We start from the raw sequence: 26,065 nt of genomic DNA, 5'->3' as shown, positions 1-26,065 counted from the left end.
TCTCCTCTCAGTCTTCTCTTTTGCAAACTAAACATTCCCAAATCCTGCAACCTTTCCTCATAAGACAGGGTTTGCAGACCGGTCACCATTCTGGTCGCTCTTTTCTGAACTTGCTCCAGTTTGTTGATGTCTTTTTTAAAATGTGGTGCCCAAAACTGGACACAATATTCCAGATGAGGTCTGACCAAAGAGGAGTAGAGGGAAATAATGACTTCACGTGATCTAGACTGTATGCTTCTGTTAATACATCCTAGAATTGCATTTGCCTTTTTTGCTGCTGCATCACACTGTTGACTCATATTCAGTCTGTGATCTATTAGTATACCCAAGTCTTTTTCACATGTGCTGTCACTTAGCCCTATTCCTCCCATTCTATATATGCTTTTTTCATTTTTATTGCCCAGATGTAGTACTTTGCATTTCTCCCTGTTAAAAACCATTCTGTTAGTTGCTGCCCACTTCTCCAGTTTATTTAAATCTTTTTGAATCCTCTCTCTCTCTTCTCTAGTATTAGCTATCCCTCCTAGCTTTGTGTCATCAGCAAATTTAATCAGTTTACCCTCAATTCCTTCATCTAAATCGTTGATAAAGATGTTGAACAATACAGGGCCCAGGACAGAGCCCTGTGGTACCCCACTTGAGACATTCTTCCAACTGGATGTGCAGCCATTTACGACCACTCTTTGGGTCCGATCACTAAGCCAGTTATGAATCCACCTAACAGTTGCCTTGTCCATTCCATACTTAGTCATTTTTTCAATAAGGATTGTATGAGAGACTTTGTCAAATGCTTTGCTGAAGTCAAGATATACTATATCTACAGCATTTCCTTGATCCACCCAATCAGTGATACCGTCATAGAAGGAAATTAAGTTAGTCTGACATGACTTATTAGTTAGAAACCCATGCTGACTCTGTTTAATCACTTCATTCTTATCCAGGTATTGACATACATGTTGTTTAATAATTTGTTCAAAGATCTTTCCTGGTATAGAAGTCAGACTCACCGGCCTATAGTTGCCTGGGTCCACCTTCTTCCCCTTTTTGAAGATAGGAACAACATTTGCTCTTCTCCAGTCTTCTGGCACTTCTCCTGTTCTCCAAGAATTTTCAAAGATTATGGAGAGGGGTTCAAAAATTTCTTCTGCTATCTCCTTCAGTACTCTGGGGTGTAATTCATCTGGACCTGGAGACTTGAATTCATTTAGGTTAGCTAAGTGTTTCCTCACTATCTTTCTGTTTATAGATATCCTGGATTCTTCTATTCCCTTAATAGGACAGTGAATAACAGTTGATGTTGCATTTCCTTTCTGAGAGAAAACAGATGCAAAATAGGAATTTAAAAGTTCAGCCTTCTCAACATCCTGTCTTACCATTTCATCATTTTCATCCTGTAAAAATCCTATAGCATCCTATAGCATCAGGAGGTCACATTCACTGAACAAAAAGGATATTTTGGAGTTAAATAGCTTAACAGGCCAAGTTACTTGTTAACATAGGAACCCTTCTTTGATATCACCTTCACAATTCTTGCATCCATTGAAATTGTGAGTTTTTGGAGAGTTTCTGCTTGTATTTCTTTGCATGTATTTCTGCTTGTATTTCTTTGTATTTCTTTGTATTTCTTTGCATGAAGTCAGAATAGCCTCCCAGAGCTGCTGTTTTGATGTGAACTGCCTCCCATCCTCATAGATCTTTTGCTTGATGATACTCCAAAAGTTCTCTATAGGGTTGAGGTCAGGGGAAGATGGTGGCCACACCATGAGTTTATCTCCTTTTATGCCCATAGCAGTCAATGACTCGGAGGGATTCTTTGCAGTATGAGATGGTGCATTGTCATGCATGAAGATGATTTTGTTCCTGAAGGCACGTTTCTGCTTTTTATACCATGGAAGACAGCTGTCAGTCAGAAACTCTATATACTTTGCAGAGGTCATTTTCACACCTTCAGGAACCTTAAAGAGCCCTACCAGCTGTTTCCCCATGATTCCGGCCCAAAACATGACTCCACCTCCTTGCTGACGTCGCAGCCTTGTTGGGACATAGTGGCCATCCACTACTCCATCCATCTGGACCATCCAGGGTTGCTCGACACTCATCAGTAAACAAGACTGTTTGAAAATTAGTCTTCATGTATGTCTGGGCCCACTGCAACCATTTCTGCTTGTGAACACTGTTTAGGGGTGGTCGAATAGTAGATTTATGCACCACAGCAAGCCTTTGAAGGATCCTACACCTTGACGTTCGAGGGACTCCAGAGGCACCAGCAGCTTTAAATATCTGTTTGCTGGTTTGTAATGGCTTTTTAGCAGCCACTCTCTTAATCCGATGAACTTGCCTGGCAGAAACCTTCCTCATTCTGCCTTTATCAGCACAAACATGTCTGTGCTCAGAATCAACCACAAATCTCTTAACAGTACAATGATCACGTTTAAATTTTTGGGAAATATCTAATGTTTTCATCTCTTGACCAAGGCATTGCACTATTTGATGCTTTTCAGCAGCAGAGAGATCCTTTTTATTTCCTAAATTCTTTGAAACCTGTGCCCTGCTTAATAATGTGGAACATCATTCTTAAGTAGTTTTCCTTTAATTGAGCTCACCTGGTAAACTAATTATCACAGGCATTTGAGATTGATTTCAGTGATCCAAAGAGCCCTGATACACAATACCACCTATGAGTTTATTTGAAAAACAAAAAATAACATCTTTATGATACTTAAATCCAATTTGCATAATAATTTGGAACACAGTGTAAATCAACCTCACTACCTCCTGTTACCACCAGAGGGAGCCCGGAAGGAGAACTCACAACTGGTAGACCAGAAAATGAGTTCACAACAGAAATCCATCCAGCCCATGTGCCTTCCCAGAGGCCATATCTGCTATGGCTTCATTTATTTCCTCTATCGGGAAATCTGCATCCAGAAGGGCTTGCTGAGCGTGATTCAGAGTGGGAACCTTTACATCTGATAAATACTCAAGGCAGTTCAAAGTACTAAATAGCCCTTTGGAACCATATAATGTTTTATAATAGTCATGGAAACACTGGCGTATATCACCCGTTTAGGTTACTATTGAGTTATGTAGTTTCCGAATTTGAAGTATGGTATTAGATGTGTTGTGCTGGCGCACTATAAATGCCAATGACGTGCTGGACTGATTTCCTAGTTCAAAATATGACTGACGAGTAAAGAATAGTTTACGTTTAGATTTGGTATCCATATATCGAGTATATTATCTATAGTTTAGCCACTCATTTCTATTTTCATTTGATTAGCTATATAATTTGCTTCCGAATCCCTCAATCGCTTCTCCATCTCATCATCTTCCCTAGATGTCACCCGTTTAATATAGGAAATTTTGGAAGACAAACATCCCCTTAGATACGCTTTAAGGGCGTCCCAAAACAAGATAATATTCTGGGGTTCAGGGTGGGACGAAATGAAGCAGTCTAATTGGTCTAGAATCATTGGGGCATATTAATTTCAGCCAAACTTCCAAAATAGATTACGACTCCTTTGGCCAAATCTAAGTGTTAGAATCATAGAATCGTAGAGTTGGAAGGGACCTCTTGGGCCACCTGGTCCAACCCCCTGCTCAAAGCAGAATTCGCTAAATCATCCCAGTCAGATGTCTCTCCAGCCTCTGTTTGAAGACTTCCATTGAAGGAGAACTCACCACTTCTCATGGCAGCCTGTTCCACTCATTGATCACTCTAACTGTCAAAAAGTTTTTTCTAATATCTAATCTGTGTCTCCTCCCATTCAGTTTCATCCCATTTCTTCTGGTCTTTCCTTGTGCAAATGAGAATAAAGTTGATCCTTCTACAATGTGACAGCCCTTTAGATATTTGTAGACAGCTATTAAGTCTCCTCTCAGTCTTCTCTTTTGCAAACTAAACATTCCCAAATCCTGCAACTTTTCCTCATAACACAGGGTTTGCAGACCGGTCACCATTCTGGTCGCTTTTCTGAACTTGCTCCAGTTTGTTGTTGTCTTTTTTAAAATGTGGTGCCCAAAACTGGACACAATATTCCAGATGAGGTCTGACCAAAGAGGAGTAGAGGGAAATAATGACTTCACGTGATCTAGACTGTATGCTTCTGTTAATACATCCTAGAATTGCATTTGCCTTTTTTACTGCTGCATCACACTGTTGACTCATATTCAGTCTGTGATCTATTAGTATACCCAAGTCTTTTTCACATGTGCTGTTGCTTAACCCTATTCCTCCCATTCTGTATATGCTTTTTTCATTTTTATTGCCCAGATGCAGTACTTTGCATTTTTCCCTGTTTAAAACCATTGTTAGTTGCTGCCCACTTCTCCATTTTATTTATATCTTTTTGAATCCTCTCTCTCTTCTCTAGTATTAGCTATCCCTCCTAGCTTTGTGTCATCAGCAAATTTAATCAGTTTACCCTCAATTCCTTCATCTAAATCGTTGATAAAGATGTTGAACAATACAGGGCCCAGGACAGAGCCCTGTGGTACCCCACTTGAGACATTCTTCCAACTGGATGTGCAGCCATTTAGGACCACTCTTTGGGTCCGATCACTAAGCCAGTTATGAATCCACCTAACAGTTGCCTTGTCCATTCCATACTTAGTCATTTTTTCAATAAGGATCGTATGAGATACTTTGTCAAATGCTTTGCTGAAGTCAAGATATACTATATCTACAGCATTTCCTTGATCCACCCAATCAGTGATTCCGTCATAGAAGGAAATTAAGTTAGTCTGACATGACTTAATAGTTCCAAACCCATGCTGACTCTGTTTAATCACTTCATTCTTATCCAGGTACTGACATACATGTTGTTTAATAATTTGTCCAAAGATCTTTCCTGGTATAGAAGTCAGACTCACCGGCCTATAGTTGCCTGGGTCCACCTTCTTCCCCTTTTTGAAGATAGGAACATTTGCTCTTCTCCAGTCTTCTGGGACTTCTCCTGTTCTCCAAGAATTTTCAAAGATTATGGAGAGGGGTTCAAAAATTTCTTCTGCTATCTCCTTCAGTACTCTAGGGTGTAATTCATCTGGACCTGGAGACTTGAATTCATTTAGGTTAGCTAAGTGTTTCCTCACTATCTTTCCGTTTATAGATATCCTGGATTCTTCTATTCCCTTAATAGGACAGTGAAGAACAGTTGATGCTACATTTCCTTTCTGAGAGAAAACAGATGCAAAATAGGAATTTAAAAGTTCGGCCTTCTCAACATCCTGTCTTACCATTTCATCATTTTCATCCTGTAAAAATCCTATAGCATCTTTGACTTTTCTTTTACTTTTGACATATCCCCAAAATCCTTTATTATTGCTTTTGACATCTCTTGCAAGCCTCATTTCATTGTCACCTTTAGATAATCTGATTTCTGCCCTGCAGGTTCTGCAGGCAGCATTATAGTCTTCTTTAGATATGCCTCCCTCTTTCCGTTTTATAAACATTTTGTTCTTCCTTTTTAGCATGTGCTTAAGTTCTGTGTTCATCCATCCTGGTTTCCTTAAATGCTTCCTATTCTTCCCTCTTTTCGGAATTGTTAACAATTGTGCTTTGAGAATTTCATTTTTCAAGATTTCCCATCCTTCCCGGACATTTTTGTCTTTAAGGATATCCAGCCATTGGATCCCTCCAATTCTCTTTCTGAATCCCTTAAAATCTGCCTTTCTGAAATCTAACCTTGACGTCTGAGTCTTCACAGGTCTTCCTCCTCTAGTTATCCAAAATTCAAAAATAGCATGATCGCTACCTCCTAGGGTCCCAGCCACTTTTACCTCCTCAACCATTTCCTCCCTGTTTATAAGGATTAGATCCAAGGTAGCAGTTCCCCTTGTTTTCTCCCCTACCTTTTAGAAGATAAAGTTGTCAGCAAGAGAGGATAAGAATTTAATAATGTTTAATAAGGTTAGCATTATCGGGCTATGATACGAGATGCCCCTGTTCCTATGCTCCACATCCCCCACCCACATTGCCAGGTTGCTGGAACCAAATATATAATCTATAAGAGATAGAGTGCGTCTAATGGACGAGCGACAGGTATATTCTCTCACGTCAGGATGACGTATCCTCCACAAATACAACCAACCACTGCCCTCGATGAGCAATGATAGCGGAGATGGAGAGTAAGCCGTCCCGGATACTCTGTCATCTAGTCTAAGTCTATCAAGACCGTTATCCATGACAAGGCTAAAATCTCCCGTGACCATACCTAATGCATCTGGATAATTTAAGGCAAAGCTTACCGCCTTTTTAACGACTGATATATTGGCCGGGGGTGGGTTATAGACACACATTATGACGTAGTCTTTCAAATCTATCGACGCGTGCACAAAAACATAGCGTCCCTCAGGGTCTTTCCGAGCCTCCTTGTCCTCCCATCTAGTGTCCTTATGGATTAACAAAGAAACTGGTGTGGAATGCATGTATGGACCATTGTACCGATGGTTTCTGCACATAACGAGCCGAATCTATGGTCGTGTTTCAACCAGGGCCACAATATGAGGACGATGAAGTTTAATCTAAGAAAAAAACTTAATTCTCTTTCAGGGAGACCCTAGACTTCTCACATTCCAACTCATGCATATTAATTCAGACCTCATGGTCCCCTGTCCTAATATGGTATACAGTTTCACGCAGACTGAACCTTACAGGCAGCATAATTAGTATCTCGGCAGCAGTATCTATATAAACATCAACTAACAATACTGAAACAAGAAAAAACAAAATAAAGTTCAAAGAGGAGCACAGTTCCAAGTGCCTGTCATATTCCCAAAAAGAGGGTACCCTCACTGAACACAGTGTCCGGTATCAGTGTTACATTGGACGCTGGCGGAAAGAGACCCTTTCCCCCCTATGTACCCATATAGGGGATGGCAGCAGTCAAATCGGAGTGACATTCCATTCGCTGACGTGTGGGACCGCAGCCATTCCACGGCCTCCGCCAGGGTTGAGCAGAATATGGAAGAGCCCTTGTAAACAATACGGAGTCGAGCTGGGTAGATCATTGAGTATATGATGTTTCTTTCTCTGAGCAGCTTCTTGATCTCCATAAATTGAGCCCGCTGCTTCTGTAGCTCCATGGAAAAATTGATATTGTGGCATTACTGAATTTAATGGGGCTTTTTTGCCTTACCATGCGGATAGCGTCTCTGTCCCTGCAGTTTAGGAGACGTGCCAAAAAAGGACGTGGCAGACTGCCTGGGGGAGATTTTGTTGGGACCCTATGGGCCCTTTCTACAGAAAAGGTTGAAGAGAACTCATCTCCCAGAGTGTCTTTAAGCCAATTTTCCAAAAATTGCTCCGGTCGTTGACCTTCAGTGCGTTCTGGTTATCCAATGATTCAGATATTATCCCGGCGCGACCTGTTTTCCAGGTCGTCCGCCTTCTGCCTCCAGGCATTCATGGAGCCAGCTACTTTTGTCAGTTTAGTTTCCAAGGGCGTAAGGGTATCCTCCAGGATGGAGACTCTCGTTTCAACTTCCGTAATGCGCCCTCTCATGGCTTGCACATCCTGCCGAAGACACCCCACTTCCGAATGTACCGCCTTTATTTTCCCAGTCAGGGATGTTCTAGTTAGAGATATGGCTTGCACTAATTGTTCAGATGCCTGCCTTAGTCAAGTCTTCTTGATCTCCTACCTCTCCGCCGTCAGAATTGCGATTTTTACACTGGTCCGCAGCTTTAACATTTCATGGAGTATTTCTGCAGGATCTTAAATTATCAGAGGGGTCGGGCCTTGCAAATTGTTTTAGTTTTTCAACCGCCCCTGAACTCTTCGGCAGGCTCATGGTTAAGATTTATGTGGTATAGCAAGTTGATGAAGTAAATTGTCCCTTAATTTATAGCAGCTCTCTTGTAGTGCGGGAGCTTAATTTGCCTGAATTTACTATTGTGAGACAGAAAAACCAAACTTATCTGGCCAGTTGTGTAACTCTTATCCACCCTTCCAGCCCCAGGGAATTGGGGAACTGAAAGTGAAAGTACAGAGATATCAGCACAGTCTGTTATGTGGGTTTATCAGCAGGATATAGTACCTAATGCGACCTTAGCTTCAGGGCAGTGAGATCGTATTATCCTACAACAGACCCTGGCGTGCGATTTGATGAAGTGTGCTGTCAGCAAACTGCCGCGGAGACTGCGGCCCCACCCCCAAGGAACGGAAAGGTGATGCGAACGATGAATGTAATCAAGATGGCGGGCACCAATGGGCAGCGTATAGCTTCCATGAGGGAGCAAGGGGCTCATTTCTCAGCTCACACCGTGCGTACCCTCCTGTGTACCTTTAGGATTCCTACGCTCCGTCCAACTCACCGCACCAGAGGTGAATCCTTCCAGGCTGCATCTCGGTTTCAGAGCTCGCAGTAGAAAATGGCCACTGCCTCCTTGCAGGCTCTGCTTTCTACCTGAGTCTCCCCTGACCAGAGCCGTACCTCCTCGGAAGCCAGAGGTTCCCCGGAGCCCAAGGGGTCCACAGTATTATCAAGGTGGGTTTTTGGGTGACATAAAGGCAGGATTTGTCTCAGGATCGTAGGAGCTCTGCCTAAGCACGTCCTCTCAGCTCCTCTGCATCGCCACGCCCCACTCTTCCACTCAACTTTCCATTAATATTCTTGGATCCAGCACTCTGTGAACAGCCAGCTTTTTTAGCAATGACCTTTTGTGGCTTCCCCTTCTTGTGGAGTGTCTCAACGACTGCCTTCTGGACATCTGTCAGGTCAGCAGTCTTCCCCATGATTGTGGAGCTACTGAAACAGACTAAGGGACCTTTATAAACACTTAGGAAGCCTTTGTGGGTGTTTTTTTAAATTATTGTAATTTACTGAGATGACTTTTGGGTTCTCATTGGCTGTGAGCCATAATCATCAACATTACCAGAAATAAACCTGTGACATAGATCACTCTGTGTGTAATGACTCTATATGAGTTTCAAATTTTGTATTGAAGAACTGAAATAAATTCACTTTTTGATGATATTCTAATTTAGTGAGAAGCACTTATATGTCCTCTCAAAGTTACTTCAACAGTGTAGTGATCCATTGACTTACAGGTTTTGCGAATTTAACTGAAGAAAAAAAGGAAAATAGCTGCTAAGCTTATAGCCCTTCTAATGTCATAAAAAGTCATTTAAAAGTGATGATGTAAAATAGGCACGTGTTAAATAATTTATTAACTATTGTGCGGACTGTTTTAAGGGCATAGAAATTCAAAGTTTGAAAATTGGTAATTTTTTTTTTTTAAGTCTGTCAATTTTTAGACATTTTCAAATATAAATGCAAACCCCATCAACATAAATTTTGCAAAACAAATTTTCAGGGGAGTTCTAAAACAAATTATTTAAATTACAAGGAAGTGGAGCTGATGTTACAAGAGACTACTAAGTATGTGTTCATTGCACGGTCACCCTGAACGATAATCGAGAAGGCAACCAAGTGGTTCTACCACCATTCCATATAGTGCAGACTACAAGAGCCTTGTCAGGAGAGGGAGCGTGTGTGAGGTTGGGGAGTAAGAGCGACATGATGTACCCAGGAATGCAACAAAGGGGCAGCAGCCATCTTTACTCGGTCACCATGTTGTATATGTGTGTCCATTTCCAGAAAGACCTTCCCGACCACGATGTCCATGTACGAATGGGTAAAGACAGAAATTAACTTAAGAAATTGACTTGGCAACAATTGAAAGAAATTTCACACGTGCTTAAGTTTAGTCATGTATCTTTTTATGTTTGATATTCATATATTAATGTTAACATACAATACAAAGTGTAGATAGTTTCACAACTTCTGACTCTCCTGCGCTGTATGTGATATTCTGAATACAGCAGCAAGGTTCATGGTGACAATTCCGCTTTACTGCTTTGAAAGCAAAGGTTCTTCTGCTTCTCATTTTTTTCTGCAATCCTCAGATGAATGTAGGTAAATAGAATGTTGATGTTTTGCAGATCCAGGTTAATTCTACTCAAAAGACAATAATATTGTCAGATAGGGCTCGTGAATATGGCCTTATTTATGATCCGAGTGCAATCCGACAAAACATTGGATGTTTTACTATGGGTATGTGCACAAGTTAAATTTGATACGTGAACCAAGCTGGTTTGAAAAAAAACCAATCACTACAAGCAGAGTTTGATCCAATCTTTGGATCGTACATGGCCACGCAAGTCAGTGAGTCTGTGGAAACTATTGTATTCGGATGATATGTGAGTGCAGTCCTATTTCCTCGGCCTAACAGAATTGAGAAATGTATTTCTCTATCTTCTTATCCGAGTCAATCGCATCACACTATGCTCACACTATGCTCACACTATGCTCACTCTGATCAGAGTTTGATTTACATAATGGCACGGATTCTCTCAGATGAGAGAATAGAAGGTGTTCTTCATCTGCCTTAGTGTTATGTTTATTCTTTGGGAATTACCTGATACATTAACAACCTTTGTTTTTTGGGCATTCACAGAATTTTTCACATTCTATAACAAGAAAATGGTTTACTATCAATGTCTTTAATGAGTTTCAAAATTTAATTTACGGTACTCATAAAACATTGTTCACATACAGAACATCAAAATGGCATCTCTCCTGTGTGACTTCCTTGATGATTCAGAAGATCTGCTTGCTGAGTAAAACATTTCCCACATTCTGAACATATGAACGGTTTCTCTTCCTTGTGAATTTTCTGATGTTTAACAAGATCTGATTTATAGGTAAAGCACTTTACACATAGTGAACATGAATACGGCTTCTCCCCTGTGTGACTTCTCTCGTGTGTAAGAAGATTTGATTTATTCACAAAGCATTTTCCACATAGTGAGCATGGAAACGGCTTCTCTCCTGTATGACTTCGATAATGATCTTTAAGTTTGGTTTTCGTCAGAAAATATTTTCCACATTCGGAACATGAATACGGTTTCTCCCCAGTGTGACTTTTCTGATGTTTAACAAGACTTGATTTATCCGTAAAATATTTCCTGCATTCTGAACATGAATATGGTTTTTCTCCAGTGTGAATTCTCCGGTGTTTCACAAGATCTGATTGATGTGTAAAACATTTCCCACATTCTGAACATGAATACGGCTTCTCTCCTGTGTGACTTCTCTCATGTTTAACAAGATCTGATTTACCTGTAAAGCACTTTCCACAGTCTGAACACATAAATAGTTTCTCTCCTGTGTGAATTCTCTGATGTTTAACACAGTCTGACTGATAGATAAAACATTTTCCACATTCTGAACATGAATATGATTTCTCTCCTGTGTGACTTCGCTCATGTCTAACAAGACTTGCTTTACATGTGAAGCACTTCTTACATAGAGAACATGAAAATGGCTTTTCACCTGTGTGAATTCTTTCATGTATTACAAGACCAGATTTATCTGTAAAGCATTTCCCACATAGCAAACATGAAAATGGCTTCTTGCCTGTGTGACTTCTTTCATGTCTAACAAGACCTGATTTATCTATAAATGACTTCCCACATATCACACATGAAAACGGCTTCTCTCCTTTGTGACTTTGTTGATGTCTAACAAAATCTATTTTCCAGGCAAAGCATTTCTCACATTTTGAGCATGAATACGGCTTTTCTCCTGTGTGAATTCTTTGATGTTTAAGAAAATGTGATTTATCTGTAAAACCTTTTCCACATTCTGAACATGTGTATGGCTTCTCCCCTGTGTGAATTCTCTGATGCTTAACAAGACTTGATTTATCTATAAATGATTTCCCACAGAGTGAGCATGAATATGGTTTCTCTCCTGTGTGACTTCGCTGATGTCTAACAAAATTTACTTTCCAGATAAAGCATTTCCCACATTCTGAACATGAAAATGGCTTCTCTCCAGTGTGAGTCTGTTGATGTTTAACAAGATGGGATTTATCTGCAAAACATTTCCCACATTCTGAACATGAATACGGTTTCTCTCCTGTGTGACTTCTCCGATGTTTAACAAGACCCGATTTGTTTATAAATGACTTCCCACATAATGAGCATGAAAATGGTTTTTCTCCTGTGTGAATTCTTTTATGTGCAACAAGACCTGATTTACCTGTAAATCCTTTTCCACATTCTGAACAAGAATATGGCTTCTCCCCTGTGTGAATTCTTCTGTGTACATAAAGACTTGAGCTTCTTGTAAAGTGTTTTCCGCATTCTCCACATTGAAACCTTTTCTCACCTTTCTGATCTGTACTTGTGGCATCTGTCTGAACCTGGTCAGAAGAAGAAGGATCCTCATGATGATGGGGATTATATGTTAAATCTGTACTGTGAACTTCTGAATTTATATTATGGGTAATTGTCTTTTCTTCTGAAGAGAGCTGCTTGACATCTTCATCTTCTACTTTATAATTTATCAATAACATGAAGTTTCCCTCAGAATTCTTAATGTGATTTTCTATAGAGATTAAAATCGGATATTGTAAGATTTTCAGTACATATTCACAACAATAGGCTAGTTAAAACAGTTATAGATTTTTTTACCCAAAGTCAGATTTAGATCCTACAGCAAGGAGAAATACGCGTGTAGCAGAGCTGCATGTGGGATCACGTAGTATAGCTGCATGTCCATCATAAATACATACCTGTAGTAAAATTTACTGGAATTTCCTTCTTCCCACCAGCCATATACAGTTGACTTAGGGTCATACTCTCTTCCTCTTCAATATCAGTCAGATCATTTCCCTGATGAAATAAAACACCAAAATCTATGACATCTATTACTGCTTGACCACTAATGTCCCCATTTCCTTCTATAAATCTAGTACAGGGCTCAGCAACTTCTACCTGATGACTCTCTGGGATGTTGTGATTCTCCTCTGGACACTCCTGGGAATAAGGACGACGGGGACATCTCTCTGGTGGATTCCTTTCCATGAGTCCATCTGTAGGAAACAAACAGTGATGGAATAGATTGTGTGAGGAGATGAGGAGAGTAGTAATAGCAGTAGGTGTCCACAGTACAGACATGACAGTCTCCCCTCCTCACCCTGCTGATCGGCCCTTAAACTCATCATCTCTTCTGCTTCATCAATAACCTCAATTTTAATATCAATCAGATCTTCAGCCTTAAAAGACAAGAATAATGTAAGGTGAGCTCAGGTTCCATCACTTCATGGTCAGATGTTGTGGGGGCTTCAGTGTCATCTACCTGATGATCCTCCGGGATGTTGTGATTCTCCTCTGGACAGTCCTGGGGACACAGAGGACGGGGACATCTCTCTGGTGGATTTCTCCTCTTGGATCCATCTGTAGAGACACACAACCACACAGTGACTGACCACATGGCCCCCTGTATATAGAATACATCAGGTTGGTATACGTGAGTTGCATACAGTACATCAGGTTGGTATACGTGAGTTGTGTACAGTACATCAGGTTGGTATACATGAGTTGTGTAGAGTGCATCAGGTTGGTATACGCAAGTTGTGTAGAGTACATCAGGTTGGTATACGCAAGTTGTGTAGAGTACATCAGGTTGGTATACGCGAGTTGTGTAGAGTACATCAGGTTGGTATACGCAAGTTGTGTAGAGTGCTTGAATAAGCCGAGATTTTCAGCACTTTTTTGTGCTGAAAATGCCCCCTCGGCTTATACACGAGTCATTGTCCAGAAAGCCGACGGGTAGGGGGAGCGGCAGAGCAATGGCAGGAGCCGGCGGTTGTGGCACAGTGACAGCTGCAGCTACATCTGACGGCTTCCAGAAGACATCATACTCACCCTCCTCATGCTGTCCCTGCATCTCCGTTCTGGCGCCATCAGCTCTTCCTGTGCTGAGTGTTCACGTGATACCGCTCATTAAGGTAATGAATATGCACGCGTCTCCACTCCCATATGCGTGGAATGCATATTTATTACCTTAATGAGCGGTACCATGTGACCGCTGAGCACAGGAGAGCTGCCACACCAGGACAAGAGACGCAACGATGGCGGGTAGGACGGCGTGGGGGGGGAGGGAGGAGTTTGAGCCATACATACAACGATGGGATGGAGGGGGATGAGCCATGCACACAACAACAACAGGACAGGACCGGGGGAGCCATACATACCAGGAGAGGATGGGGGGAGCCACACATACCAGGACAAAACAAGGGAGCCACACATACCAGGACAAAACGAGGAAGCCACGCGTAGCAGGACAGGATGGGGGGAGCCATGCGTAGCAGGACAGGGATGAGGGGACAATGCATACCTGGATTATACTCGAGTCAATAAGCTTACCCAGTTTTCCGTGGCAAAATTAGGTACCTTGGCTTATACTCAGGTCGGCTTATACTCGAGTATATACGGTATGTGTATGTATATATATATTATAAAAATTTGATAAAATAAAAAACAAACTTAAACGGATGCCAGTAAGCAAAAAAAAAAAAAATGACTATGCGCCTGCAACTATCTGACACTAACCTTGATTAAATTCTGTAAAAAATACTGTAATATAAGATGATTACTAAAGCAGATTTTTACTATCCCTAATCTATTCCTATCAACTAATCTAAATTATTTTTTATTCAAATCTTTTTTCACACGCAAAAAAAAAAAAACAACCGGAGGCCGATCAGTGATGTGTGATCAGCACTTAACGCCTATAGGATGCATACCCAGATGTGGTGTGTGTCTTGTCAGCGGCTGCAGTGATTGGCGTCACTGATCAGCGCCCATCAGCTTCAGGATGCATGAACAAGAAAAAAACAAGCAACCAAGTCCTGCTCAGGCATCAAGTACTGCTCAGCGCCGCGCGTTGCTTAGAAACCCGCTGTTTACCTTGGTTACCAGCTACCTGCATCATTGCACTGGTATCTAAGGTACACAGCGACGCGCGCGCGCTCGTCGTCACTGGTGCTGATCGCTGGTGAAGCTGTCTGGCAGCTCACAGCAATCATGTAGCGACTCACCAGCGATCCTGACAAGATCATATCGTTGTCGGGATCGCTAGTGAGTCGCTATGTGTGACGGGGCCCTTACTGGGTACGTCCAAGGTCGGGAAGGGGTTAAGAATGGACCTATTGCCCTCTGGCACAGGATATCTATACTAGCTTAGATAGATCTGCCAGCTCAAAACTGTAATGTACACTAAGCAGCAAAGCAGAAGCTTCGAATCACACAACATAGATACTTTTGTTTCTGAGTCTAAGCGCCAATACATGCGATACCGCTTGCTTTAACAACCTTACACCTGCAGGAAATCATTAGTGTTGCGGATGTGCCGCGTCCTTTGATGATGCTGCGATTGCACTGTGGATACATAGTGTTCTCGAGGACGCATACGTGAAAGAACTGCCCCAACTGGATTTAACACTGCAAGGCTTAAAATACATATATTTTTCTTTTTACCCCTTCCCGTCTTTCCCTCCCGCTTCCCTTCCTACCCTAATCTTTCCTTTTCCTCCTCTGGTCCATTGTAGCACCTGTTTATCCTTTCCCTATTTCAATCTTTCCTAGTTTAACCCTTATTGGTTAGGTGGAAAGGAAAGCCTGCCATTCTTTGTTCTATTCTTCATTGTAATTAGACTTTTTTGTTTTTTTTCAGTGGGCAGTTCCTCTTCATCAAACTTCAGCCAGTGACATAGGTGCTGAAACGTCCTTTCCCTCACTTCCAGCTTGTATTGAACTAAAAACCCATCGCTACAATGTCTGACAGACAGAAGAGCAAAAGCAAAGACCTGACCCCAATACCAGTCCACAGACTGAGGCCCGCCCCACTTCCTGTGCAAATATTAAGCCCATCCCCACTTCCTGTACACAAAGGCCCGCCCCCACTTCCTGTATAGAGACATCAGCAGGAAAAATGAGGCTCTACTGTGATTTAATGCAGGAGTTAAAAAAAGAATCTACTTGTACATGTCATGCAAAGCTTCATTACAGCACTCAGTGCACATAATAAGTATTCATATGTTTTTTCCATACCTTGCAACATAAGAGGCCGATGCTCCTCCATCATGATGCACTCGTATCGATCCTGGTGTCCTTCTAGATACTCCCACTCCTCCATGGAGAGATAGACAGCGACGTCCTGACACCTTATAGGAACCTGACAACAACGACACCGTCATCACCCAGAATCCTCCAGAGCTGTATAATGTCCCAGCAGTCACCTCTCCGCTCATCACCCAGAATCCTCCAGTCCTGTATAATGTCCCAGCAGTCACCTCTCCGCTCATCACCCAGAATCCTCCAGTCCTTTATAATGTCCCAGCAGTCTCCTCTCCGCTCATCACCCAGAATCCTCCAGTGCCGTCCTGTATAATGTCCCAGCAGTCACCTCTCCGCTCATCACCCAGAATCCTCCAGTGCCGTCCTGTATAATGTCCCAGCAGTCACCTCTCCGCTCATCACCCAGAATCATCCAGTGCTGTCCTGTATAATGTCCCAGCAGTCACCTCTCCACTCATCACCCAGAATCCTCCAGTGCCGTCCTGTATAATGTCCCAGCAGTCACCTCTCCGCTCATCACCCAGAATCCTCCAGTCCTGTATAATGTCCCAGCAGTCTCCTCTCCGCTCATCACCCAGAATCCTCAAGTGCCGTCCTGTATAATGTCCCAGCAGTCACCTCTCCGCTCATCACCAAGAATCCTCCAGTGCCGTCCTGTATAATGTCCCAGCAGTCACCTCTCCGCTCATCACCCAGAATCCTCCAGTGCCGTCCTGTATAATGTCCCAGCAGTCACCTCTCCGCTCATCACCCAGAATCCTCCAGTCCTGTATAATGTCCCAGCAGTCTCCTCTCCGCTCATCACCCAGAATCCTCAAGTGCCCTCCTGTATAATGTCCCAACAGTCACCTCTCCGCTCATCACCAAGAATCCTCCAGTGCCGTCCTGTATAATGTCCCAGCAGTCACCTCTCCGCTCATCACCCAGAATCCTCCAGTGCCGTCCTGTATAATGTCCCAGCAGTCACCTCTCCGCTCATCACCAAGAATCCTCCAGTGCCGTCCTGTATAATGTCCCAGCAGTCACCTCTCCGCTCATCACCCAGAATCCTCCAGTGCCGTCCTGTATAATGTCCCAGCAGTCACCTCTCCGCTCATCACCCAGAATCCTCCAGTCCTGTATAATGTCCCAGCAGTCTCCTCTCCGCTCATCACCCAGAATCCTCCAGTGCCGTCCTGTATAATGTCCCAACAGTCACCTCTCCGCTCATCACCAAGAATCCTCCAGTGCCGTCCTGTATAATGTCCCAGCAGTCACCTCTCCGCTCATCACCAAGAATCCTCCAGTGCCGTCCTGTATAATGTCCCAGCAGTCACCTCTCCGCTCATCACCAAGAATCCTCCAGTGCCCTCCTGTATAATGTCCCAGCAGTCACCTCTCCGCTCATCACCCAGAATCCTCCAGTGCCGTCCTGTATAATGTCCTAGCAGTCACCTCTCCGCTCATCACCCAGAATCCTCCAGTCCTGTATAATGTCCCAGCAGTCTCCTCTCCGCTCATCACCCAGAATCCTCAAGTGCCGTCCTGTATAATGTCCCAGCAGTCACCTCTCCGCTCATCACCCAGAATCCTCCACTGCCGTCCTGTATAATGTCCTAGCAGTCACCTCTCCGCTCATCACCCAGAATCCTCCAGTCCTGTATAATGTCCCAGCAGTCTCCTCTCCGCTCATCACCCAGAATCCTCAAGTGCCGTCCTGTATAATGTCCCAGCAGTCACCTCTCCGCTCATCACCAAGAATCCTCCAGTGCCGTCCTGTATAATGTCCCAGCAGTCTCCTCTCCGCTCATCACCCAGAATCCTCCAGTGCCGTCCTGTATAATGTCCCAGCAGTCACCTCTCCTCTCATCACCCAGAATCCTCCAGTGCCGTCCTGTATAATGTCCCAGCAGTCACCTCTCCGCTCATCACCCAGAATCCTCCAGTCCTGTATAATGTCCCAGCAGTCTCCTCTCCGCTCATCACCCAGAATCCTCCAGTGCCGTCCTGTATAATGTCCCAGCAGTCACCTCTCCGCTCATCACCAGAATCCTCCAGTGCCCTCCTGTATAATGTCCCAGCAGTCACCTCTCCGCTCATCACCCAGAATCCTCCAGTCCTGTATAATGTCCCAGCAGTCTCCTCTCCGCTCATCACCCAGAATCCTCAAGTGCCGTCCTGTATAATGTCCCAGCAGTCACCTCTCCGCTCATCACCCAGAATCCTCCACTGCCGTCCTGTATAATGTCCTAGCAGTCACCTCTCCGCTCATCACCCAGAATCCTCCAGTCCTGTATAATGTCCCAGCAGTCACCTCTCCTCTCATCACCCAGAATCCTCCAGTGCCGTCCTGTATAATGTCCCAGCAGTCACCTCTCCGCTCATCACCCAGAATCCTCCAGTGCTGTCCTGTATAATGTCCCAGCAGTCACCTCTCCTCTCATCACCCAGAATCTTCCAGTACCGTCCTGTATAATGTCCCAGCAGTCACCTCTCCGCTCATCACCCAGAATCCTCCAGTGCCGTCCTGTATAATGTCCCAGCAGTCACCTCTCCGCTCATCACCCAGAATCCTCCAGTCCTGTATAATGTCCCAGCAGTCTCCTCTCCGCTCATCACCCAGAATCCTCAAGTGCCGTCCTGTATAATGTCCCAGCAGTCACCTCTCCGCTCATCACCCAGAATCCTCCAGTGCCCTCCTGTATAATGTCCCAGCAGTCACCTCTCCTCTCATCACCCAGAATCCTCAAGTGCCGTCCTGTATAATGCCCCAGCAGTCACCTCTCCTCTCATCACCCAGAATCCTCCAGTGCCGTCCTGTATAATGTCCCAGCAGTCACCTCTCCGCTCATCACCCAGAATCCTCCAGTGCCGTCCTGTATAATGTCCCAGCAGTCACCTCTCCACTCATCACCCAAAATCCTCCAGTGCCGTCCTGTATAATGCCCCAGCAGTCACCTCTCCTCTCATCACCCAGAATCCTCCAGTGCCGTCCTGTATAATGTCCCAGCAGTCACCTCTCCGCTCCTCACCCAGAATCCTCCAGTGCCGTCCAGTATAATGTCCCAGCTGTCACCTCTCCGCTCATCACCCAGAATCCTCCAGTGCCGTCCTGTATAATGTCCCAGCAGTCACCTCTCCTCTCATCACCCAGAATCCCCCAGTCCTGTATAATGTCCCAGCAATCACCTCTCCGCTCATCACCCAGAATCCTCCAGTGCCGTCCTGTATAATGTCCCAGCAGTCACCTCTCCGCTCATCACCCAGAATCCTCCAGTGCCGTCCTGTATAATGTCCCAGCAGTCACCTCTCCGCTCATCACCCAGAATCCTCCAGTGCCGTCCTGTATAATGTCCCAGCAGTCACCTCTCCGCTCATCACCCAGAATCCTCCAGTGCCGTCCTGTATAATGTCCCAGCAGTCACCTCTCCGCTCATCACCCAGAATCCTCCAGTGCCGTCCTGTATAATGTCCCAGCAGTCACCTCTCCGCTCATCACACAGAATCCTCCAGTGCCCTCCTGTATAATGTCCCAGCAGTCACCTCTTCGCTCATCACCCAGAATCCTCCAGTGCCGTCCTGTATAATGTCCCAGCAGTCACCTCTCCACTCATCACCCAGAATCCTCCAGTGCCGTCCTGTATAATGTCCCAGCAGTCACCTCTCCGCTCATCACCCAGAATCCTCCAGTGCTGTATAATGTCCCAGCAGTCACCTCTTCGCTCATCACCCAGAATCCTCCAGTGCCGTCCTGTATAATGTCCCAGCAGTCACCTCTCCGCTCATCACCCAGAATCCTCCAGTGCCGTCCTGTATAATGTCCCAGCAGTCACCTCTCCACTCATCACCCAGAATCCTCCAGTGCCGTCCTGTATAATGTCCCAGCAGTCACCTCTCCGCTCATCACCCAGAATCCTCCAGTGCCGTCCTGTATAATGTCCCAGCAGCCACCTCTCCGCTCATCACCCAGAATCCTCCAGTGCCGTCCTGTATAATGTCCCAGCAGTCTCCTCTCCGCACATCACACAGAATCCTCCAGTGCCGTCCTGTATAATGTCCCAGCAGTCACCTCTCCGCTCATCACCCAGAATCCTCCAGTGCCGTCCTGTATAATGTCCCAGCAGTCACCTCTCCGCTCATCACCCAGAATCCTCCAGTGCCGTTCTCTATAATGTCCCAGCAGTCACCTCTCCTCTCATCACCCAGAATCCTCCAGTGCCGTCCTGTATAATGTCCCAGCAGTCTCCTCTCCGCACATCACCCAGAATCCTCCAGTGCCGTCCTGTATAATGTCCCAGCAGTCACCTCTCCGCTCATCACCCAGAATCCTCCAGTGCCGTCCTGTATAATGTCCCAGCAGTCACCTCTCCGCTCATCACCCAGAATCCTCCAGTGCCGTTCTCTATAATGTCCCAGCAGTCACCTCTCCTCTCATCACCCAGAATCCTCCAGTGCCGTCCTGTATAATGTCCCAGCAGTCACCTCTCCGCTCATCACCCAGAATCCTCCAGTGCCGTCCTGTATAATGTCCCAGCAGTCACCTCTCCGCTCATCACCCAGAATCCTCCAGTGCCGTCCTGTATAATGTCCCAGCAGTCACCTCTCCGCTCCTCACCCAGAATCCTCCAGTGCCGTCCTGTATAATGTCCCAGCAGTCACCTCTCCGCTCCTCACCCAGAATCCTCCAGTGCCATCCAGTATAATGTCCCAGCAGTCACCTCTCCGCTCCTCACCCAGAATCCTCCAGTGCTGTCCTGTATAATGTCCCAGCAGTCACCTCTCCGCTCCTCACCCAGAATCCTCCAGTGCCGTCCTGTATAATGCCCCAGCAGTCACCTCTCCGCTCATCACCCAGAATCCTCCAGTGTCGTCCTGTATAATGTCCCAGCAGTCACCTCTCCGCTCATCACCCAGAATCCTCCAGTGTCGTCCTGTATAATGTCCCAGCAGTCACCTCTCCGCTCATCACCCAGAATCCTCCAGTGCCGTCCTGTATAATGTCCCAGCAGTCACCTCTCCGCTCATCACCCAGAATCCTCCAGTGTCGTCCTGTATAATGTCCCAGCAGTCACCTCTCCGCTCATCACCCAGAATCCTCCAGTGCCCTCCTGTATAATGTCCCAGCAGTCACCTCTCCGCTCATCACCCAGAATCCTCCAGTGTCGTCCTGTATAATGTCCCAGCAGTCACCTCTCCGCTCATCACCCAGAATCCTCCAGTGCCGTCCTGTATAATGTCCCAGCAGTCACCTCTCCGCTCATCACCCAGAATCCTCCAGTGCCGTCCTGTATAATGTCCCAGCAGTCACCTCTCCGCTCATCACCCAGAATCCTCCAGTGCCCTCCTGTATAATGTCCCAGCAGTCACCTCTTCGCTCATCACCCAGAATCCTCCAGTGTTCTCCTGTATAATGTCCCAGCAGTCACCTGTCCGCTCATCACCCAGAATCCTCCAGTGCCGTCCTGTATAATGTCCCAGCAGTCACCTCTCCACTCATCACCCAGAATCCTCCAGTGTCGTCCTGTATAATGTCCCAGCAGTCACCTCTCCGCTCATCACCCAGAATCCTCCAGTGCCGTCCTGTATAATGTCCCAGCAGTCACCTCTCCGCTCATCACCCAGAATCCTCCAGTGCCGTCCTGTATAATGTCCCAGCAGTCACCTGTCCGCTCATCACCCAGAATCCTCCAGTGCCGTCCTGTATAATGTCCCAGCAGTCACCTCTCCACTCATCACCCAGAATCCTCCAGTGTCGTCCTGTATAATGTCCCAGCAGTCACCTCTCCGCTCATCACCCAGAATCCTCCAGTGCCGTCCTGTATAATGTCCCAGCAGCCACCTCTCCGCTCATCACCCAGAATCCTCCAGTGCCGTCCTGTATAATGTCCCAGCAGTCTCCTCTCCGCACATCACACAGAATCCTCCAGTGCCGTCCTGTATAATGTCCCAGCAGTCACCTCTCCGCTCATCACCCAGAATCCTCCAGTGCCGTCCTGTATAATGTCCCAGCAGTCACCTCTCCGCTCATTACCCAGAATCCTCCAGTGCCGTCCTGTATAATGTCTCAGCAGTCACCTCTCCGCTCATCACCCAGAATCCTCCAGTGCCGTCCTGTATAATGTCCCAGCAGTCACCTCTCCGCTCATCACCCAGAATCCTCCAGTGCCGTCCTGTATAATGTCCCAGCAGTCACCTCTCCTCTCATCACCCAGAAACCCCCAGTCCTGTATAATGTCCCAGCAATCACCTCTCCGCTCATCACCCAGAATCCTCCAGTGCCGTCCTGTATAATGTCCCAGCAGTCACCTCTCCGCTCATCACCCAGAATCCTCCAGTGCCCTCCTGTATAATGTCCCAGCAGTCACCTCTCCGCTCATTACCCAGAATCCTCCAGAGCCGTCCTGTATAATGTCCCAGCAGTCACCTCTCCGCTCATCACCCAGAATCCTCCAGTGCCGTCCTGTATAATGTCCCAGCAGTCACCTCTCCGCCCTTCACCCAGAATCCTCCAGTGCCGTCCTGCATAATGTCCCAGCAGTCACCTCTCCGCTCATTACCCAGAATCCTCCAGTGCCGTCCTGTATAATGTCCCAGCAATCACCTCTCCGCTCATCACCCAGAATCCTCCAGTGCCGTCCTGTATAATGTCCCAGCAGTCACCTCTCCGCTCATCACCCAGAATCCTCCAGTGCCGTCCTGTATAATGTCCCAGCAGTCACCTCTCCTCTCATCACCCAGAAACCCCCAGTCCTGTATAATGTCCCAGCAATCACCTCTCCGCTCATCACCCAGAATCCTCCAGTGCCGTCCTGTATAATGTCCCAGCAGTCACCTCTCCGCTCATCACCCAGAATCCTCCAGTGCCCTCCTGTATAATGTCCCAGCAGTCACCTCTCCGCTCATTACCCAGAATCCTCCAGAGCCGTCCTGTATAATGTCCCAGCAGTCACCTCTCCGCTCATCACCCAGAATCCTCCAGTGCCGTCCTGTATAATGTCCCAGCAGTCACCTCTCCGCCCTTCACCCAGAATCCTCCAGTGCCGTCCTGCATAATGTCCCAGCAGTCACCTCTCCGCTCATCACCCAGAATCCTCCAGTGCCGTCCTGTATAATGTCCCAGCAGTCACCTCTCCGCCCTTCACCCAGAATCCTCCAGAGCCGTCCTGTATAATGTCCCAGCAGTCACCTCTCCGCTCATCACCCAGAATCCTCCAGTGCCCTCCTGTATAATGTCCCAGCAGTCACCTCTCCTCTCATCACCCAGAATCCTCCAGTGCCGTCCTGTATAATGTCCCAGCAGTCACCTCTTCGCTCATCACCCAGAATCCTCCAGTGCCGTCCTGTATAATGTCCCAGCAGTCACCTCTCCACTCATCACCCAGAATCCTCCAGTGCCGTCCTGTATAATGTCCCAGCAGTCACCTCTCCACTCATCACCCAGAATCCTCCAGTGCCCTCCTGTATAATGTCCCAGCAGTCACCTCTTCGCTCATCACCCAGAATCCTCCAGTGCCGTCCTGTATAATGTCCCAGCAGTCACCTCTCCACTCATCACCCAGAATCCTCCAGTGCCGTCCTGTATAATGTCCCAGCAGTCACCTCTCCGCTCATCACCCAGAATCCTCCAGTGCCCTCCTGTATAATGTCCCAGCAGTCACCTCTCCTCTCATCACCCAGAATCCTCCAGTGCCGTCCTGTATAATGTCCCAGCAGTCACCTCTCCGCTCATCACTCAGAATGCTCCAGTGCCGTCCTGTATAACGTCTCAGCAGTCACCTCTCCGCTCATCACCCAGAATCCTCCAGTGCCGTCCTGTATAATGTCCCAGCAGTCTCCTCTCCGCTCATCACACAGAATTCTCCAGTGCCGTCCTGTATAATGTCCCAGCAGTAACCTCTCCTCTCATCACCCAGAATCCTCCAGTGCCGTCCTGTATAATGTCCCAGCAGTCACCTCTCCACTCATCACCCAGAATCCTCCAGTGCCCTCCTGTATAATGTCCCAGCAGTCACCTCTTCGCTCATCACCCAGAATCCTCCAGTGCCGTCCTGTATAATGTCCCAGCAGTCACCTCTCCACTCATCACCCAGAATCCTCCAGTGCCGTCCTGTATAATGTCCCAGCAGTCACCTCTCCTCTCATCACCCAGAATCCTCCAGTGCCGTCCTGTATAATGTCCCAGCAGTCACCTCTCCGCTCATCACTCAGAATCCTCCAGTGTCGTCCTGTATAATGTCCCAGCAGTCTCCTCTCCGCTCATCACCCAGAATCCTCCAGTGCCGTCATGTATAATGTCCCAGCAGTCACCTCTCCGCTCATCACACAGAATCCTCCAGTGCCGTCCTGTATAATGTCCCAGCAGTCACCTCTCCGCTCATCACTCAGAATCCTCCAGTGTCGTCATGTATAATGTCCCAGCAGTCTCCTCTCCGCTCATCACACAGAATCCTCCAGTGCCGTCATGTATAATGTCCCAGCAGTCACCTCTCCCCTCATCACACAGAATCCTCCAGTGCCGTCCTGTATAATGTCCCAGCAGTCACCTCTCCGCTCATCACACAGAATCCTCCAGTGCCGTCCTGTATAATGTCCCAGCAGTCACCTCTCCGCTCATCACTCAGAATCCTCCAGTGCCGTCCTGTATAATGTCCCAGCAGTCTCCTCTCCGCTCATCACACAGAATTCTCCAGTGCCGTCCTGTATAATGTCCCAGCAGTAACCTCTCCTCTCATCACCCAGAATCCTCCAGTGCCGTCCTGTATAATGTCCCAGCAGTCACCTCTCCTCTCATCACCCAGAATCCTCCAGTGCCGTCCTGTATAATGTCCCAGCAGTAACCTCTCCTCTCATCACTCAGAATCCTCCAGTGCCGTCCTGTATAATGTCCCAGCAGTCTCCTCTCCGCTCATCACACAGAATTCTCCAGTGCCGTCCTGTATAATGTCCCAGCAGTCTCCTCTCCGCTCATCACCCAGAATCCTCCAGTGCCGTCATGTATAATGTCCCAGCAGTCACCTCTCCGCTCATCACACAGAATCCTCCAGTGCCGTCCTGTATAATGTCCCAGCAGTCACCTCTCCGCTCATCACTCAGAATCCTCCAGTGTCGTCATGTATAATGTCCCAGCAGTCTCCTCTCCGCTCATCACACAGAATCCTCCAGTGCCGTCATGTATAATGTCCCAGCAGTCACCTCTCCCCTCATCACACAGAATCCTCCAGTGCCGTCCTGTATAATGTCCCAGCAGTCACCTCTCCGCTCATCACTCAGAATCCTCCAGTGCCGTCCTGTATAATGTCCCAGCAGTCTCCTCTCCGCTCATCACACAGAATCCTCCAGTGCCGTCCTGTATAATGTCCCAGCAGTCACCTCTCCTCTCATCACCCAGAATCCTCCAGTGCCGTCCTGTATAATGTCCCAGCAGTAACCTCTCCTCTCATCACTCAGAATCCTCCAGTGCCGTCCTGTATAATGTCCCAGCAGTCTCCTCTCCGCTCATCACTCAGAATCCTCCAGTGCCGTCCTGTATAATGTCCCAGCAGTCTCCTCTCCTCTCATCACCCAGAATCCTCCAGTGCCGTCCTGTATAATGTCCCAGCAGTCACCTCTCCTCTCATCACCCAGAATCCTCCAGTGCCGTCCTGTATAATGTCCCAGCAGTAACCTCTCCTCTCATCACTCAGAATCCTCCAGTGCCGTCCTGTATAATGTCCCAGCAGTCTCCTCTCCGCTCATCACACAGAATTCTCCAGTGCCGTCCTGTATAATGTCCCAGCAGTAACCTCTCCTCTCATCACCCAGAATCCTCCAGTGCCGTCCTGTATAATGTCCCAGCAGTAACCTCTCCTCTCATCACCCAGAATCCTCCAGTGCCGTCCTGTATAATGTCCCAGCAGTCACCTCTCCACTCATCACCCAGAATCCTCCAGTGCCCTCCTGTATAATGTCCCAGCAGTCACCTCTTCGCTCATCACCCAGAATCCTCCAGTGCCGTCCTGTATAATGTCCCAGCAGTCACCTCTCCACTCATCACCCAGAATCCTCCAGTGCCGTCCTGTATAATGTCCCAGCAGTCACCTCTCCACTCATCACTCAGAATCCTCCAGTGTCGTCCTGTATAATGTCCCAGCAGTCTCCTCTCCGCTCATCACCCA

General features: G+C 46.5%; 1 protein-coding gene across 1 annotated transcript in view; it reads right to left on the bottom strand.

Annotated features, from left to right (window-relative positions):
* Positions 1–9,700: 9,700 nt before the first annotated feature.
* LOC141074950 (uncharacterized) overlaps positions 9,701–26,065 on the bottom strand; it is a 114,428-nt gene continuing 98,063 nt past the window's right edge. Inside the window, 1 exon segment of the mRNA XM_073562278.1 lies at positions 9,701–12,167. Within this exon segment, the coding sequence (XP_073418379.1) occupies positions 10,523–12,167 (1,645 nt within the window). The 3' untranslated portion in view covers positions 9,701–10,522.

The sequence above is a fragment of the Dendrobates tinctorius genome, unplaced genomic scaffold, assembly GCF_039654945.1.
Source record: "Dendrobates tinctorius isolate UK_male_01 unplaced genomic scaffold, ASM3965494v1 ptg000342l, whole genome shotgun sequence".
Taxonomy (NCBI): Eukaryota; Metazoa; Chordata; class Amphibia; order Anura; family Dendrobatidae; genus Dendrobates; species Dendrobates tinctorius.
This window is presented reverse-complemented; position numbering and strand designations above follow the sequence as displayed.